The 17,805-nt window shown below is 38.8% G+C and overlaps 1 protein-coding gene across 1 annotated transcript in view; it reads right to left on the minus strand.

The window, feature by feature from the left end:
• The window catches only part of DGKI (diacylglycerol kinase iota), a 316,253-nt gene that overhangs the window by 156,576 nt on the left and 141,872 nt on the right, over positions 1–17,805 (minus strand). Inside the window, 3 exon segments of the mRNA XM_087722998.1 lie at positions 1,877–1,933; positions 10,028–10,102; positions 11,634–11,729. Coding sequence (XP_087579124.1) covers positions 1,877–1,933; positions 10,028–10,102; positions 11,634–11,729 — 228 coding nt within the window.

Below are 17,805 nucleotides of genomic sequence, written 5' to 3' on the forward strand. Positions count from 1 at the left end.
ATGCTGGCCAGTTGGTCTTCACATGAAGAGGGCTTTGTGTGCCATCTCTGGCATGCGTGCCATTGGTTCGCCATCACAGGTCTAGGCCATAGGACTTCCTATTTTAACCTTTTGGAATTTGATGTCTTTTAGATGTCTGAGATTAGAACTCCCATACATATCCATTCTAATTATTTCTGAGAAATATTTACACTATATTGCCAAAAGTATTCGCTCACCCATCCAAATAATCAGCATCAGGTGTTCCAATCACTTCCATGGCCACAGGTGTATAAAATCAAGTACCTAGGCATGCAGACTGTTTTTACAAACATTTGTGAAAGAATGGGTTGCTCTCAGGAGCTCAGTGAACTCCAGCGTGGAACTGTGATAGGATGTCACCTGTGCAACAAATCCAGTCGTTAAAGTTCCTTGCTCCTAAATATTCCACAGTCAACTGTCAGCTGTATTATAAGAACATGGAAGTGTTTGGGAACGACAGCAACTCAGCCACAAAGTGGTAGGCCACATAAACTCATCCAACATCAGCGTGTGACCTCACAAATGCCCTTCTGGAAGAATGGTCAAAAATTCCCATAAACACACTCCTGAACCTTGTGGACAGCCTTCCCAGAAAAGTTGAAGCTGTTATAGCTGCAAAGGGTGGACCGATGTCATATTGAACCCTATGGATTAGGAATGGGATGTCACTTACAGTAAGTTCATATGCGAGTAAAGGCAGATGAGCGAATACTTTTGGCAATATAGCGTAGTTTTCAGTCCTTCCCAGTTATTAGCGCCAAAAAGACTTCTATAATGCCTATAATCACACAACGCCCCTAATATGATTATTGAATAAAGCTTTATTCTGCATTTCACAATGCATAAAATTGTATGGGTTGAGGTCAATGTGTCTTTTTTTTTGTCTTAGTGAGAAAACTCATTTCACTTCCATAGTTAAGAGCACTTTATCAAGGTAAAAACCATTTTGCATAACTCTATTAAATACTCAGTGTCAGGCCCAAAATGACAAATGACATGTGATTTTGTATTGTTCTCACACCTATAGGCAAAAGCTTGCAGACTGAGAACTCTACTCTCTGCATCTACAATATATTGTGTAAACTATTAGGGTGGTGCTGTCTTTGCCCTTTTTCTATCTGTAGGAGAAGATCAGGCAGAGCTGGGGAGGGGGACAGAGTTAAACATGTCATCAGCTTAGAGTCCTTAAAGGTAAAGTTTACCCGCTCTTGCATGCTAGTCGTTTCCAGATCTAGGGGGCGGTACTCATCTCCGTTTCTAAGCCGAAAAGCCAGCACTATCCGAAGACGTCTCCGTGGTCATGTGGCCTGCATGACTAAACACCGAAGGTTCACAGAATGTTCTCACCTTCCCATCGAAGTGGTCCCAATTTCTCTACTTGCGTTTTTTACATGCTTTCGAACTGCTAGGTTGGCAGAAGCTGGGACAAGTAACAGGAGCAACACTTGAGATTCAAACTGCTGAACTGCCGACTTTCTGATTGACAAGCTCAGCTTCTTAGCCACTGAGCCACCATGTCCCCTATGAGCCACCACATGTAGAGTCCTTACATTGCCACAAACAATCCAACTCCAACTCCACAATTTAATATTGAACTTTAGTTGACTGGATTCTTATTCTGGCTTGAAGAAATCTTCCGTGTTGAAACTCAAGAAACGGCCCTGATCCTTTGTGCCTGACACTGGCAGGCATAATATTCAGACTGAGATACCTCCTACTTCTCTGGAATGCATCTCTCCCTCCTGGGAATCCATCTTCTTATTTCATTCCATCACACTCAGACTCCTGAGTGATGAGTGTCATTCAGGTAAGGCTACATGTGTCATTCAAAGACAATCGGTCTCCTGCCACTCACCTCTCTTGGAGATCTGGAACTGCCTTCTCGAAAAGTTGGCTTGCACCGAAAGTTAATCTGTCGGGAGGGAAACAAACCAAGAGACCACGCAGTCACGATTACCAAATTGTCTCTAGAACAATCAAGCAGAAAATCCACAACAAACCCTGCAAATTGCTGCAGACTATGATAATTCCCCAAACAAACTTCGCTCCATGTTACAAATTATTATTTCCTCAAATTTGGTATTAGGGATAATAGAAGCAACGAACCAGAAAGCCAAAATAAAGTATTGAAGGCAAATGAGAAAGCAGAGGGGCGCATTTGGTTTGATAGCTACATTTAAGTGGCAGGATTTTCGAAGTAATTTGCAGATCATTTCTAGGGAATTCAAGATTATGTCATTTATATTGCCAAAACTCAAGTGCTCATGGTGCCAGAAAACATCAACGTGGATGTGAAATGACTTGTTTATGAAAAGCATAAAGAAATGTTATTGACATGCAATAGTTATACCATATTTGATGTGATAAATGGAATGCAGTTTTGTATGAATGTATTGAACTTTTCAGCAAGCATTTTTAAAGCAAGGATATGTATTATGAACACAAAAAAGAGAAAAGAAATGAATGCACCAACTCTATTCCCTCTACCACTTCCATCTGCAGCGGCCATGAGAGAGAATATCCTTCCTACAAAGAAATTGAAATGTAATTTCAAATTGCCTTTTGTGGGGACTAACGCTAAGGAAAGAAACATAATTCTCTCTGGTGTCTCTCATTCCATATACAATATATATTCCATACGGCTTACAGAGGTACACTTCAAACTAGAAGTGTATGCAGTGATGAGATTAAACCAATGTAACAACCGGTTTGCTGAAAGCACGCACGCAGTGCGTTTGAAAACAGCTCTAAAACGTACCTTCTTCTACAGCCCTGGTGAGAAAAACAGCTAACGCGCGGCAATCCACTCTGCTGCGCCTATCAGCTGGGCTTCAAACAAAGGAAATATAGGACAGACTAGTGCAGGGGCAGATGGGCTGGGCCATCTGATAACTGGAACTACCAGTTCACCCAAACCGGTCCGTACCGGATGAATCCCACCGCTGAGTATATGTAATGGGAGCTACAAAGACATTCTTCATCTTTGGTTAATAAGGCATTTTTCCAGTACTTAGTGCCACTGCTTTTGCCAGCCATGGACATGTCCATGTCCAGTTTCTTGGGTGGGATACAAGCATGTATGTGGGAAGAATCACTTATCTTTGTGAAGCCAGATTTCCCAGGTGGGTGGAGAATGCCTAAATATAGTGTCTTCTTTTGTAATGTGCTCAAGGCATGATAATTATGCTGATGATACACATGGACAGTACGCATACCTAGGAATATCAGCTTATTTGAAGTGGATCATAGCCAACTCCCCCCAAAATATCAAACCTTTTTCAAATGCAACATGTCAATTTCCCCCAGAAAATATTCTATGCTGTAATAGTTAAGATAAAAGAGTACAACAGGGAGGACAAAACTTCAAATGCTCCCTTGAAGGATTTTGAGGCAAACAATAGGAGAGAATATTTGTAGCTCAAGGTTGACTGGAAGGTCCTTGGTGGTGTCTGAACTTGGTGGTTCCCTTTGTAGATGTTTCATTAGTAGCAGTAATGGTGTTACCTAATGAAGCGTCTGCAAGAAAACCACCAAGCTCAAAGGGTACCAAAGCCCCCACAATCTATATGTACTGGCTGGCAAACCTCATGGTAGTTTATTTGTGGTGAGTAAAAACATAAAGATTTACCACCCACTAGTACATCTATATACTATTCCATGAGACAACAACAGGAATGGACAATTTTTTGGTGGCTCAGAGGTACATTGAATATAGTTTGCAAAGCTTGGAATGACATTGGGTGAAACATACAAAATGGTTCAACGTTTTAAGAAATCATGCCACTAGCTTTCAATAACAGAGGCCAAGAAAAACTGCAATGAAGAAGCTATAGGGTTATGTTTGGGATAAAAAAAATAATTGAAGAGAAGAAAGTGAGATCTTGTGCGATATTCTCTTCCATGCTTTCTGCTGGAAGTCACGTTTATCAATGATTTTCACTTGATTTCAGTGTCTGATGAAGAACGTACCTTTCTTTAGTACATCCTCTTTTAACTGAATATTTTTCTATTTAGTTTTGTCTCTTGTTAGCTACTCTATTTTAAATATTTCACTGTACTTTTAATGGATTGGCTTTTACTCACACCCTCTGAGATTAGATTTGAGGTCTACGGTTTGTCAAATGGCCTTTGGGTAATATAAATGGATCAGTAGCAACATGTCTGATACAAAATACTTTGCAATGAACATTGTTATTCCTACAAAACCTTGCCAATCATCATCATTTTTTAGGTAAAGGCAAAGGTTCCCCTCACACATATGTGCTAGTCGTTCCTGACTCTAGGGGGTGGTGCTCATCTCCCTTTCAAAGCCGAAGAGGCAGCGCTGTCCGAAGACGTATCCGTGGTCATGTAGTTGGCATGACTAAACATCAAAGGTGCACGAAATGCTGTTCCCTTCCCACCAAAGGTGGTCCCTATTTTGCTACTTGCATTTTTACTTGCTTTTGAACTGTTATGTTGGCAGAAGCTGGGATAAGTAACAGGAGCTCAGTCCATTACACAGCGCTGGGGATTCGAACTGCCAAATTGCTGACCTTTCTGATCAACAAGCTCCGCGTCTTAGCCACTGAGCCCTCTTTTAACAACCCCACAATCCCTTGCGGGGTGGAATCTGGACAACTGAATGGAGCTGAATGTTTGCTGGCTGGATGTCCTTACTGTCCCCAACACAGAGTTATATTCAGCAAATATATTCTCAGTGTGCCCAGAGAAAGAAATTTCTGCCCCTACCTAGGATCAAACTCACAACCTCCTGATTGTGAGGCAAGAGCTCCACCTCTAGGCCACCGTGCCATTCTACAAAATCATGGCAATGCAGGTAAAAATTCCAACATAGGGGCACCTGCATCACCTATGTGATATTACTAGATGTTATTGGGAGAGAGAAGAAAAGGAGAATGAGATAGCAGATACTCAGTCTCTTGCTAAATGTCATTAAATGAAATGTAATGAAATATTTTCAGCCAAAGTCAAATCCTCCAAAGAGCACCAAATCAAGGACTGAGAAAATATAATTAATCTCCTTCTGAATTCCCTTCACATTTGAGGATGAATATTTTAAGATTTGATTCTATTTTGCAATTTAGAAATTGCTCAGGTATTGGTTATTTGTATTCATTTCCTTTCTCCCAGAGAAGCTCACAGCTTACATAGTTTGCAAGAGAAGTAAATAAAGGTTTAAACAAAATTAGAATAAAACTTGTTATCCTTAAAAATAAAGACAAAAAAATGAATCAAATTTCTAAGTGTTCTAGGCCTATAGAATTCCTGGAGTATGTAAGTCTCCCATTAATAATTGTTTATTTAAAATTATTTGTAGGCCAATCACAATATCAACCTCTAAGTGGTTCACAAAACAAAATATCACCAAATCTCCTAACTATAAATTCATCTTACATTATAGTGTAAATACTATGCACTTCAGGAATGTACAGTGATCAAAGTACTAAATTTAATAATCTGCCTTAAGTGTTGCCTTTTCATTTCTGGTAGCTTGCTAGATCATATCACAATAAAAATGCTGTCCAAAATATAATGATATTGTTTAAAATTGCATTTTAAACTCTAGGTATCCAATAGAGTAGATTACTTATTACTACAAGATAGGTTTAAGGGAGATTTAAATAATGAGCTGGCCATGAGTTTTCCTCATAAACTAATCTAGATCAAAGTAGTTTATGAAGAAAAGAAAATCTACAGCCATCTTACTGTTAAAACCTCACTTAACTGAGTGGCAATAGCTGATCTAGAGTCCTCCATGACTATATTCATGATGAATTCTTTGAGACACCTTCAGTAACAAGTTTGTAGGGGAAGATATTTCTTATTTCTGCTAAAGGTCTTCAAAAAAATTTGAATTTGGAAGGCAAGTAAAAAAAGCATAACAACTAAAGTATTGAAGTGGGCAAGAGATGATGGACGCATGATTTTTTTATCGTTGTTTTGATTTGCTTTCCCCTTTCCCTCTCTTCCTCTTAAAAAATAGCAATTAAAAATATTGGAGCAGACAAGAGATGATGGATGGATGAGTTATCTTTTTTGTTGTTATTCTGATTTGCTTCTCCTTTTCTTTCTCTCTCTCTTTGCTTATCGCTTTTTTTTAGGTATGTGACATGATTAGAAGTTAGATAGGAAAGAAAAAGTCTTTTAATAAAGGGTTACATGATTAAAAATTAGAATAAGTGATAGAAATAAGAGAAGGAGGAATATTAATGCATACATTTGCATGTATGGCACAGTGGTTAAATGCAGCACTGCAGGCTACTTCAGCTGACTGCAGTTCTGCAGTTCGGCTGTTCAAATCTCACCGGCTCAGGGTTGACTCAGCCTTCCATCCTTCCGAGGTGGGTAAAATGAAGATCCGGATTGTTGGGGACAATATGCTGACTCTGTAAACCACTTAGAGAGGGCTGAAAGCCCTATGAAGCGGTATATAAGTCTAACTGCTATTGCTATTGCTATTGCTAATAAAAGAAAATGTGGAACAACTGAACAATGATTGCAACCTAATATAAACATGTATTATTATGAGAAATACATGTTGATTGAATGTAGTAATTATGATTAACTTTATTAGTTTTATTTGTATTAGAATGTATGACACCCAGGTGCCACACTGTTCATGCACTGATTTGATACATTTATAAAAGGGGGGGGGGGCGCTTAAAGAAATCAAAACAAAAGAAAATTGAACCAATGTGGCTTTTTAGAACTTGAAGTTTCTCTACCTAGCAAGAGATGATGGATGGATGAGTTTAAAATATGCATTTTGATGACACAAACACACATCTGCAACGTAGACTAGCGTTCACAATTAAGGCATCCCTTCATGCAACTGACAAAATCAGCTATTGAAAATAAAAGCCTATGACACAATGTATTCATTGCTCTTTCATGTGCCACAAATCTATTTGTTTTTGGTAATCAAAACAAAATAGAATCAAACATGGCTCCTTGGTGATGTGTACAAATAACCAGAATGATTGCTTCTTTTTCGTAACTAAAAAAAAACAACACTGCCTTCTTGCCTCCTCCACAAAGCTTATACAACATTTATATGTAATAGAAACTTGTATTTTCTTTCAAATCAATTAAAAATCAGACTCTGTTTGCAGCACAATGAAAGGCCCTGATTTCTGCCATGAGGTTTCATCAGGAAAAGGCTAGTTTGTGACATTATACTCAACCTGTTCATCACTAAGCAAAAAATAACAATAATGTACCCAAAACTAAATTATTCTTTAAAATATCACAGGATATTGTTCTCCTTGCAGGAAATTGAATCTGGTTACTCTCCTACAGTTTTAAGTATGTAGAGATTCTCAGTCATCCAGGTCATGGTTGTCTCAAAGGTGCTTTTTCAGGAGACAACTGGACTTTCTTGTTTTTTTCTTTTGAAGATGTTTCACTTCTCATAGAGCTCTTCAGCTGTAACAGGAATAGTGGGGAATGAAAGGATTTATATTCCTTGCAGACAGCTGGTAATCTACATCCTTTTAATGACCCTCTAAAGTGACCCTCCTAAAGGATGCAGATTACCAGCTGTCTGCAAGGAATACAAATCCTTCCATTCCCCACTATCCTGTCAAAGTTGAAGAAGCTTCTTGGATGAGAAGCAAGACGTCTTCAAAATTAAAAACAGGAAAATCCAGTTGCCTCCCGAAAAAGCACCTTTGGGTCTCCTACAGTTGATTGCTACCAGAAGATGTATAAGAATATCCTTTTCATATTTGCTGATGAATATAGAATAATCACAGTAAAGAAATCTAGCATTTATGTTGTAAAACAAAACATATACCATATTTTTCGGACTATAAGATGCACCCTTTTCCCTCAAAAAAGAGGTGAAAATCTGGGCATGTCTTATACACTGAATACAGCATTTTTGGCCTCCTGAAACCCCGCCTCCTTTGCAAAAATGGCTGTCGTCACGGGACATATCGGAACCTTTTCCCCCTTTGCTAAACCAGGTGGGGACAGGGACAGCCTGTGACGCATCCGGCCCATGGGCCACAAGTTTGACACCCCTGGCCTATATGGTTTGCTCTTCAACATAAAGTTGTCTGTCCTTGAGCCAGTAGAAGATAGTATAAGTTAATTAACTTAACCAATATTAAATTAACATCCAGTTAGCTTTTGTATGTGAGGAGTATCGATACCTTGCCCATTACTTTCTATACTCTGACCAAATAAGAGGTGCAGGGGGACATCATCATTTACAGCAGCCAAAAGAAAAATGGCAATGGTATGTGAGAGTGACCTTGGGAAACAAGAAGAAGAGCCACAGACTAGGCAACAGTCAGATAAGAGGAAGTTGAGCCCCCAGAAGGAATGGGAGCATGGCAAACATCTCAGAAGGTATCCCCCTTAGTTTCTTGGATTGCACAGGTGAGAGAGGAGAGATGTATTCTCAGACTTATAAAATTATGTTAATTAATCTTAAATAAACAATAAAGTTAGTGTCAGGCCTGCAGTCATATTCCTTTTAGGATCTTTGGCTGCCACACTCTCTATTATTTTACTATGCTGGGGTAATTGGGAGGGGGAATAGTAAGGAGTAGAATTGTAGAATGTGTTGTTGTCAAAACAAAACATTCCTTTCTAGAAGCCCAAGGTCATTCTTTGTCTCCGCACCTCTGCACCTGACCAGAATTAGGTGGGTGGAAAGGCCAGTGTGGCAGAGGAGGATTGGACCATGTGGTGGACTTGTGGGTGTGAGGACAAGATCATGAACTTTCATCTGGGTGGGAAGCTTTCAGATTGGGGTTCCCACAGATGTACCAACATGTCTCTCTTATTAAATTGGAACTTTGAGGAAAGCTCTGCCTTAGACTCTGATTTAATTCTGGATGATATTTGGAATGCTGACAGTTAGAGTTGGCACTGATGGATGGACTATCTTGTCTGAACTACCTTGAAAGACTGACAAAAAACTAGAAGAACTCAATAAAAATGAATAGGGTAAGAACTGTATTAGTCTATTGCAGGGGTCCCCAACTGCCGGACCACAGTCATTAGCCATTAGCTATTCGGAACTGGGAAGTAGAAGCAGCAGATGAGTGAGCAATCATGTGCGTGCATCCCCACTTGAATGAGCAGCAGGCAAGCATGTGCACACATATCCGCTGCCAGTGGTGGGACCTGAATAACTTAATAACTGGTTAGTGGGTAGGCGTGGGTAGGCGTGGCCAGTTGGTCATGTGACTGGGTGGGTGACATCACTCATCACACCCAGACCCGCCTCCTGGCCACTCGTGTCAAAGGCAGAGGTAGGATTCAGCCGGTTGGGGCTAATCCCACCACTGGCTGGCCCCGCCCCCGCTTCTTTTTCAGTCAGTTTTTGGACTGTTTTTGGAACATTTTCGGGTCTTTTTTCAGGCCATTTCCAGGCCATGTGCACATGTGCGTTTACCGGCCATTCAGGGAGAATCATCCCCTCTTACCACTGATCCTCGAAGCCGAAAAGATTGGGGAACTCTAGTTTATTATGTCAAAAAAATATGAGGGGTCTGGTAGCACCCTTTTCAACTGATATGTTTTGTTTTTAAAAAGCATAAGAATTTATGAGCTATTGCCCACTTCATCAAATGCATGGGCGGATAGAAAAATGGATTTTTTAACACATTATAATTACTAATAGATAAGGCTCTCGAAATTTGTCTCACATATAGCCTGCCTCCGCATAAGCAACCATCTTCTCCACTTTTTTCTCTCTCTCTCCTCCCACCCACCCCCTGCCCCCATTTTTGCATCTGACAGAAGTGCGTTTATGGCTTTTAATAAAATGTGTGAGTCAGAAAAGGTGCTACTAGATTCTTTGTGTAAAACTGAATACAGGTTACAGCCATGGCGACTGTCGTAAATGAGGGGGTGGAAACTGGGCATATAGAATGGTTGCAACTCTAACCTAAATCTCACTTTAGATGTTGTTTCGATTTCTAGAACAAATGATTTTGTTGAAGTGTGTTCTTTGCCACATCTAGGCCAGCAGGTGGCATCATCCTACCTTTTCCAGTTGCTCCATGCAGGCGTTGTGGACCACAATCTTGCAGGCAGCACATTTCCTTCGGACAGCTGATTTCTGAAACATTAACAGAGAAAAAAAACAAAGCAAAGGGAAGTGTCCATTTGTCCCAGAAGGTGCATGTAAACATTCTTTATTCTTAATTATTTTATACTCAAAATACATATGCAAAAATGCCAATATATATGTCCATAACAAAATGTTGTTGGTGACTTATTCAGTTTTTATTCTTCTTGCCAGACAAGCAGAGCAAAATTTCAGGCCTGCAGTCATATTCCTTTTAGGATCTTTGGCTGCCACACTCTCTCTTATTTTACTATGCTGTTTCATTAGTGGGGAATTGGGAGGGGGAATAGTAAGGAGCAGAATGTGGTGTTGTCAAAATAAAACATTCCTTTCAAGAAGCCCAAGGTCATTCTTTGTCTCTGCACCTGACCCGAACTAGATTGGTGGAAATGCCAGTGTGGCAGTGGAAGATTGGACCATGTGATGGGCTGGTGGGTGTGGGGGCAAGATGATGAACTTCCAACTGGGTGGAAAACCCAGGAAGCTTTCAGATTCGGGTTTTCCACAGATGTGCCAATATGTCTCTCTTAATAAATTGGAAGTTTGAGGAAAGCTATGCCTTGGACTCTGATTTAATTTTGGATGATATTTGGAACACTGACACAAAGTTTTGTTATGATTTCACTCTTTCTTTCGCTCTCTCTCTCTCTCTCTCCCTCCCTCCTCTAATTTTTCTCCAGAGCAACTGCCCTATGAACTTAGTTGTATGAAATGATAGTGCCTGGCCCAAAATAACTCACTGAATTTCTATGTGTGATATGAATTGAACCTACACTTCCAAGTTCTAATCTGACCACTACATCATACTGGCTTATAAAGCAAATAAAATGAAACTCTGAAAATTATTCCTATTCAGCAGGGGGAAGGGGGTGTTCAAAAATGTTAGCAAGGGGTTCTCTGCCCTGTTGTCAGGTAGTCGTGACCTAGTCGGCCTCCTGCAGCATGCTGGGGGGGTATTTTTGCCCTCCCCAGACTCTGAAGGCCCTCTGGAGGCCGCAACAGGCGTATTTCCGGCCTTCCCGAACTTCCGTAGGCCCATTTTTCACCCTCCCCAGGCTTCTGTGCATGCCCTGCACTTATCTGCACCCAAACCAAGCCATGTGGGAAATCCGGGGAGGGGCGAGGTGGGCAGGGCCAGCCAGGAGTGGGATTTAGGAGTTCTCCGAACTGCACAGAATCTTAGCTAGAGGTTCTCCTGAACCCCTGCGAATCCCCAGCAGCCCATTCCTGCTATTCAAGTCTATAGCAGAAATATCACCAAGATTATAGCAGTAGTTTCTAAGTTAGAAATAAAATAATAAAGCCAAAAATTATACGGAATGTCTTTTGGTTCTCTTTTCTGGAAAACCTCAAGTGGTTATCCCATGACATTGGATGGACCAGCCAGGTTCCTCTCTACCATCTCCCTCTAAGGCATCAGATAGTACAGGCATGATTCCACCATGTTCCAAAGGAGAGAGTTTACAGTGTGTACGTATACTGGATTGATTTACTGAAGAAATTCTGAAAATAGGACACTCACTGAGAATTTAACTTGGCAGCCTTCCTCTCCCAGGTAACACAGATCCCCAGATACATTGGTCTCCAGCCAGAGATGTTCGCCGTTTATTGCATTTTCCTGGAAGGACAGATACACAGATTGCTTCTCAAACAAATTGGTAGCATTGGTTTTTTTTGGATCTTATTAATGCTATGCTTTCATAAATTAACTACTTAACACGTTTACATTGAAATAAATTATCTTATTGACTATGTGACTACAGCATTAACAAGGTGATTTAAGAGTTTTTAAAAAGACACATACTAAAATATAATCAGGCTAATTCTAATAATATATGTCATTACTTTTTTAAAAGAAAAGAAAATATGTTAATATTTCCATGCCTCCCAGGAATAGAATAGAATAGAATAGAATTCTTTAATGGCCAAGTATGACTGGACACACAAGGAATTTGTCTTTGGTACATATACTCTCAGTATACATAAAGAAAAATAAAACAGAATATACTCATCAAGAGTCATAAGATACAATACTTAGTGATAGTCATAGGTTACTAATAAGCAATCAAATTATACTAGGAAACAAATAAAACAATTTAAATTTTAAAGATACAAGCAACATGGTTATAGTCATAAGTGGAAAGAAATAGGTACTAGGAAAGAGATAGATACTAGGAAGGAAAAGAATAATAATAGTAATATAGTCTTAGTAGATAATTTGCCAATGTTGTGGGGATTAGTTGTTTAGCAGAGTGTTGGCATTCAGGAAAAAACTGTCCTTGTGTCTAGTTGTCTTGGTGTGCAGTGCCCTATAGCGTCATTTTGAGGGTAGAAGTTGAAACAATATATGTCCAGGATGTGAGGGCCCTGTAGATATTTTCACCTCTTTTTGACTCGTGCAGTATACAGGCCCTCGATGGAAGGCAGGTTGGTAGCAATAAATGTTAAATACCATAATAATAAGTTCCATTTAATGCAATAGCTCTTATTTCTAAGTAAACGTATAAAAATCCATGCTGCTTAAAAGACTTGCACAAATGAAAAAGAACTAGGAAATGCTGATATTTTACAGAAATTGGCTAAAAGTCTGAAGTCAACTTTAGAAACCTCAGGTCTATATTTTGCTGTTGTTTCTTTTTTTTAAATCCTGTATTTTAAAATGAAGTAAAAGGTTGTATCAAAAAGTCTATTCAATGCATAAGGGTCATATGTGAATCTGAACCTTTTTTATTGTTTGACTAGCTGATAACCTGGCGTTGTCCAACTATTTATTTACAGGGGGGAAATGTCTGGACCAAACATAATTTCTAATGTTGGATTTTCCACCTTACCAGAGGGAACCCCCTTGTTAAGCTGTTAGCATGGCAGTTCCACTGCGCTGTACAGCAGAAGCCAGTAGGGCAGTATGGCACAGCAGGCTGTATCTTAACAGAACACATACCCCAAGGGGTGTTAGGGGTGTCGTACCCCCACAGTATTTTTTTCCAAACAGTAAGTCATCTGTGTACCAAGTTTGGTTGAAATTGCTTGATGCATTCCAGAGTTATGGTGGAACCTGCACACACACAAACTTGTTTTTATATAGATAGATAGATTATATATTTTTTTAAATTGTAAGCTACACAGAGTCAGTGATTGAGATGGCAGCTATATAAATTGAACGAATAGATAAATAAATAAACTTGCTAAAATAAAAGATATTTGCCTCTCATTCTGACGTTTATACAGCTACTTCATCCAGCCATCACACAATTAAACTGATTCCAAAAGCTGCTTACCGAGACCTCTAACATGAAGTAAACCAGAATGCCTTGGTTCCCACATTTCACTCAGCCACAGTGCGCTGTATAACTCCAACCAGTGTCATTTCTAAACTCTGATTTAGAGTTAAGCATCTTGGTTGATGATTTAATAAACCATGGTTACATATCTGCCATCTGCCACGGTAAGCATAGCAGATATGGAAACCAAGCTTTTGACTCAGAAGGAAAAATAAAAATGCACATAAAATCTTGCTTTATCTAGTAGACATATAATAATCCCAAGGATTTTATTGCATCTATCGTTTGGGGCACATTCATGACGATGTTATCAAAATGCAGGTACCTCCATTGTTCCCAAATTCATCTAAATACATATTTTCTGCTTGTCCTGATTAACATCTCAAAAGCCTCAGACAAATCTTTTGTTTGCTACAGATTCTCAAATTTGATTGATTGGTTGATGATGTGCCACCAAGTCTCTAAGGGATTCTTAGTGACCACAAAAAAAAATTTTCACGATGTTCAGAAGACACTCCATAAATGACTGCCATTATAATTGGTACAAAAGAATGTGAAATGACATTTGCCTAGTAGATTTTTACTGGTATAAATGCTCCCATGCTTTAGGAACCTGAGGCTCACAATTCAGAACAAATTTAAGAAGAAAAAAATAAAGCAGTTCTGATACAAGCTTTCACCCAGCCTACAAAAAAATCTAGATGCAGATATGTGAAATGAGAAAACCCTTTTTGTTGTATAAGTGCATACACATAAAACATGGAGAGAGATGGGACGATTCAATGTCACGACGATATGGACGTGCGGTCTCGATGCTCCGAGACCACAGCCAATACTTTTGCTTCTGGATGGTCAATCGGACCTAAACCGTCCTGAAGAGACGGTGAACAGGAAGAATATGTCTTGCTGACCTCAGGGACATCGCAAAGTCCCTGATTGATGCAAGAGAAGTTCTTTAAGCCAGCGACAAAAAATCCAGCCAAGGCTGACGAAGTCGGGGTGGCTCCAAAACGGAAGGATACGGAAAGAGAAAGTGTTTCCAGCTGGTGAGGAACTTTTACGGTTTTAAAAAGAGACTGCCTATAAAAAACTTAAAATTAATTCAAATTGGAGAACAGAAGAATCAAGCGGCGGAATTAAATTTGGAATGGTTTTGGTCAGTGGTTATCTTACTTTTTAAATGCTATCTTCATGGATGGAATTTATGCATGCCTTTTAAAATGAATGGATTAAGTTTTCTTCTTCTATTTTTTCTTTTATTATTCTCTGTAATCTATAGTCTAAAATTTTCCTCTTTCATTACTGTGGGTGTTTTTCTAACCCATTTAAAAATTTGACTCTTTTTTTTAACTTGAAATACAAAAAAGATACAAAAAGAAATAAGGAAATTTGCAACAATAACACTGCTACTAGGAGGCTGGACGTTTTGTGTATTGGAGTTTGTGTATTGGAAATGGAACACTTTTTTTCTTCACTGATTGTTTTGGCTTAGTACTACAACTGTTTGGTTATAGAGAGTGATAAGAAGGGAAGCATACAGATGTCCCTTTGAAGTATATCTTTAATCAGAGAAAAGTGAAAACAAAATGTTTTTGTGAATATATGCTTAATTTTATTAACCTTCCAAGCAAGAGCAGCTGTGTTTGTTAGTGGAGAGAATGGCACAATTTCAAAAGCAAACAGAAATCTTAAGCTTGCAAAAGATATTTTCAGAAGTACAGAAATTATCAAATACATATGAGAGGATAGAGAAGAAGCTGGAAGACTTAGAGCATATAACAGCAAAATAGGATGAAGAAATTGAGGATGTTTATCAAATGCAAAACGTGGTGGTTAAAACTCAAAAAATTGAAGTGGAAAATGAATATAAAGAGATTAAATTTGCTGATATTTATGGTGATTGGTTTGTCTCTGAAAATGGAAAAAGTGGAATACTGAAAGAGGAATTAAATGGAGGGGAAATTTATCCCAAAATTTATTTAAATTTTGGTATATTTTATGAGGAAGGACACTTAAACAATTCTAGTCAAATGAAAATGGAAATATGATGATGGTGACATGTATAACTATTTGAGTTAAAATGCTTGAGTTAATATGAATTATTTTTGTTGACTGTGGAAGAGATGCACGAAAGTCTTTTTGTAACCAACTGATACACTTTCTATAGCATGTAAAGAAGGATGTTGTGTTTGTTTTAAATTAAAATTTTAAAAAAATTATTTAAAAAAAGACAGACAGAAACATATCTATACATACATACACACACATGTGTATACCAGGGGTGGGTTCCTGCCAGTTCTAACCTCTTCTATAGAAAAGGTTCCACTAATCTACAGTGCCGTTTAGAACTGGTTCCAGCTCCCTTCCCCCCCGCCCATCTGCACATCATCAAAATGAAGGATGAGAGGAGGAATTCTGGGAGTTGAAGTCCACAAGTCTTAAAGCTGTCAAGGTTGAACTCCTCTGGGGGATTTTTTTCTAAAGGGTTAGGGGTGCAAAAGTCTTGTAACTTGACAGCTTTAAGACTTGCATACTTCAATGCGAGAGTTCCTGAGCCAACATGACCGGAGGAGGAATTCTGGGAGCTGAAGTCTACAAGTCTTAAAGCTGTCAAGTTTGAACACCCCTGGGGTTTTTTTCCTAAAGGGTTAGGGGTGCAAGGGTCTTGTAACTTGACAGCTTTAAGACTTGCGTGCTTTAAATGCCAGAGATTCTGAGCCAACATTTTGGTTGCTGAGCAAGAGCGTTGTTAAGTGAGTTTCACCACATTGTAGAAGTTGGCCACACCCATCCAGTCACATGGCCAGCAAGCCACTCCCACTCTGTCACATGGCTGGCAAGCCACTCCCACAAAGCAGGCCACACCTACAAAAGAAGTTCTAAAAAAATTTGAAACCCACCACTGGTGTATACCTACAAATACACACAAATAAATATGAATGCACATCAAACTGTGATACATTGCACAGAACTGACATTTTGGCTTCCACTTCAAAAAAAGTCACAAAAGATTTTTATGCTTCACAACTAAATGGTATCTGATAACAAATTGCTTGCAGATCACCTGTAAAGTAACCTTTTAAAACTTACTTTCAATATCCCTAATTGTTTAAACTGCTGAGTTATTAAATGCTTTCCTTCTATTGATTGTTCTTGTTAAAAGGTAACTCAGCTAAATGGCAAATTTAATAAGACTGCAAAAACACTTTAGCAGGAATAACCAAAGTCACTCATTCCTTTTTAGTCCAATAAAAAAATATTCAATAGAAGATTTCTGAAAAATAGGAAAGTTTGCAGCTACTATGTAACCCTGATTTAAAAAATAATTTAGTTTTTTTATTTTTAAAGTAACATCAACCAAACAGTTAGCTCATTGCCACTCCACTGTTTAAATCAGAAAATACCAAAGTCAATCTGTGTTCATCTTCTTCCTGTCAATTCATATTCACATTCTATAGATCTATTCATAAAATCTGAAAGTTTAAATAGATTTATATAGATTTACTTAGCTGCATAAGCTAAAAAGAAGTAGATTTCTTTCCTGCATGAATATTATAATAATTTAAATAAATGTAAATAGAAAATTTGCTTCTATTTATATTTATTTGAAATTTCAAATCTGTTGAGTTGTTGTTGTTTTTTACACATTGGTCATTTGACTTCATGATTCCTATTAGCCTAGCACTTAGATGGGAGTTTAATGGGAGCTCACTCCGTTATGTGGTGCTAGGGATTCGAACCCCCAAACTGCCGAAGCTTTCTGATCGCTAAGGTCAGCGTCTTAGCCACTGAGCCACCGCTTCCCTATTATTAAATTTACACCTTGTCATTTTCCAAAAGGGCCCAAGATGGCTTATAACACTAAAACAAAATATATTATATAACCATTACAGGAAAATCGATATTATTAAAATCATTGCACTGGAGATAAAAATATGGAGAGGTTGCAGGGAAAGCAGGCAGGAGGAAGAAGGGAAGAAAGTTAGATTGTACGAAGCATGCCACAGAGTTTAGGATTAACTCAAACCTTAGTTTAATTTTCATTGGCAATGAAAATGAAAATGATTTTTTCTGATTTATTTTACAGTTGTAGACATCCAACCCAAAAGCTGTGATGTTCTCTATCATTAGATAAAGTAAAGGCAAAGGTTCCCTTCGCACATATGTGCTAGTCGTTCCCAACTCCAGAGGGCGGTGATCATCTCCATTTCAAAGCTGAAGAGCCAGTGCTATCCGAAGATGTCTCCATAGTCATGTGGCCAGCATGACTAAACGCCAAAGGCACATGGAAAGCTGTTATCTTCCCACTTACTTGCATTTTTACATGCTTTCAAACTGCTAGGTTGGTAAAAACTGGGACAAGTAACGGGAGCTCACTCTGTTACGCGGCACTAGAGAGTCAAACTGCCGAAC

This window comes from Thamnophis sirtalis, unplaced genomic scaffold, assembly GCF_051295495.1.
Source record: "Thamnophis sirtalis isolate CommonGarterSnake01/CBP01778 unplaced genomic scaffold, rThaSir2_p1.2 scaffold_9, whole genome shotgun sequence".
Lineage (NCBI taxonomy): Eukaryota > Metazoa > Chordata > Lepidosauria > Squamata > Natricidae > Thamnophis > Thamnophis sirtalis.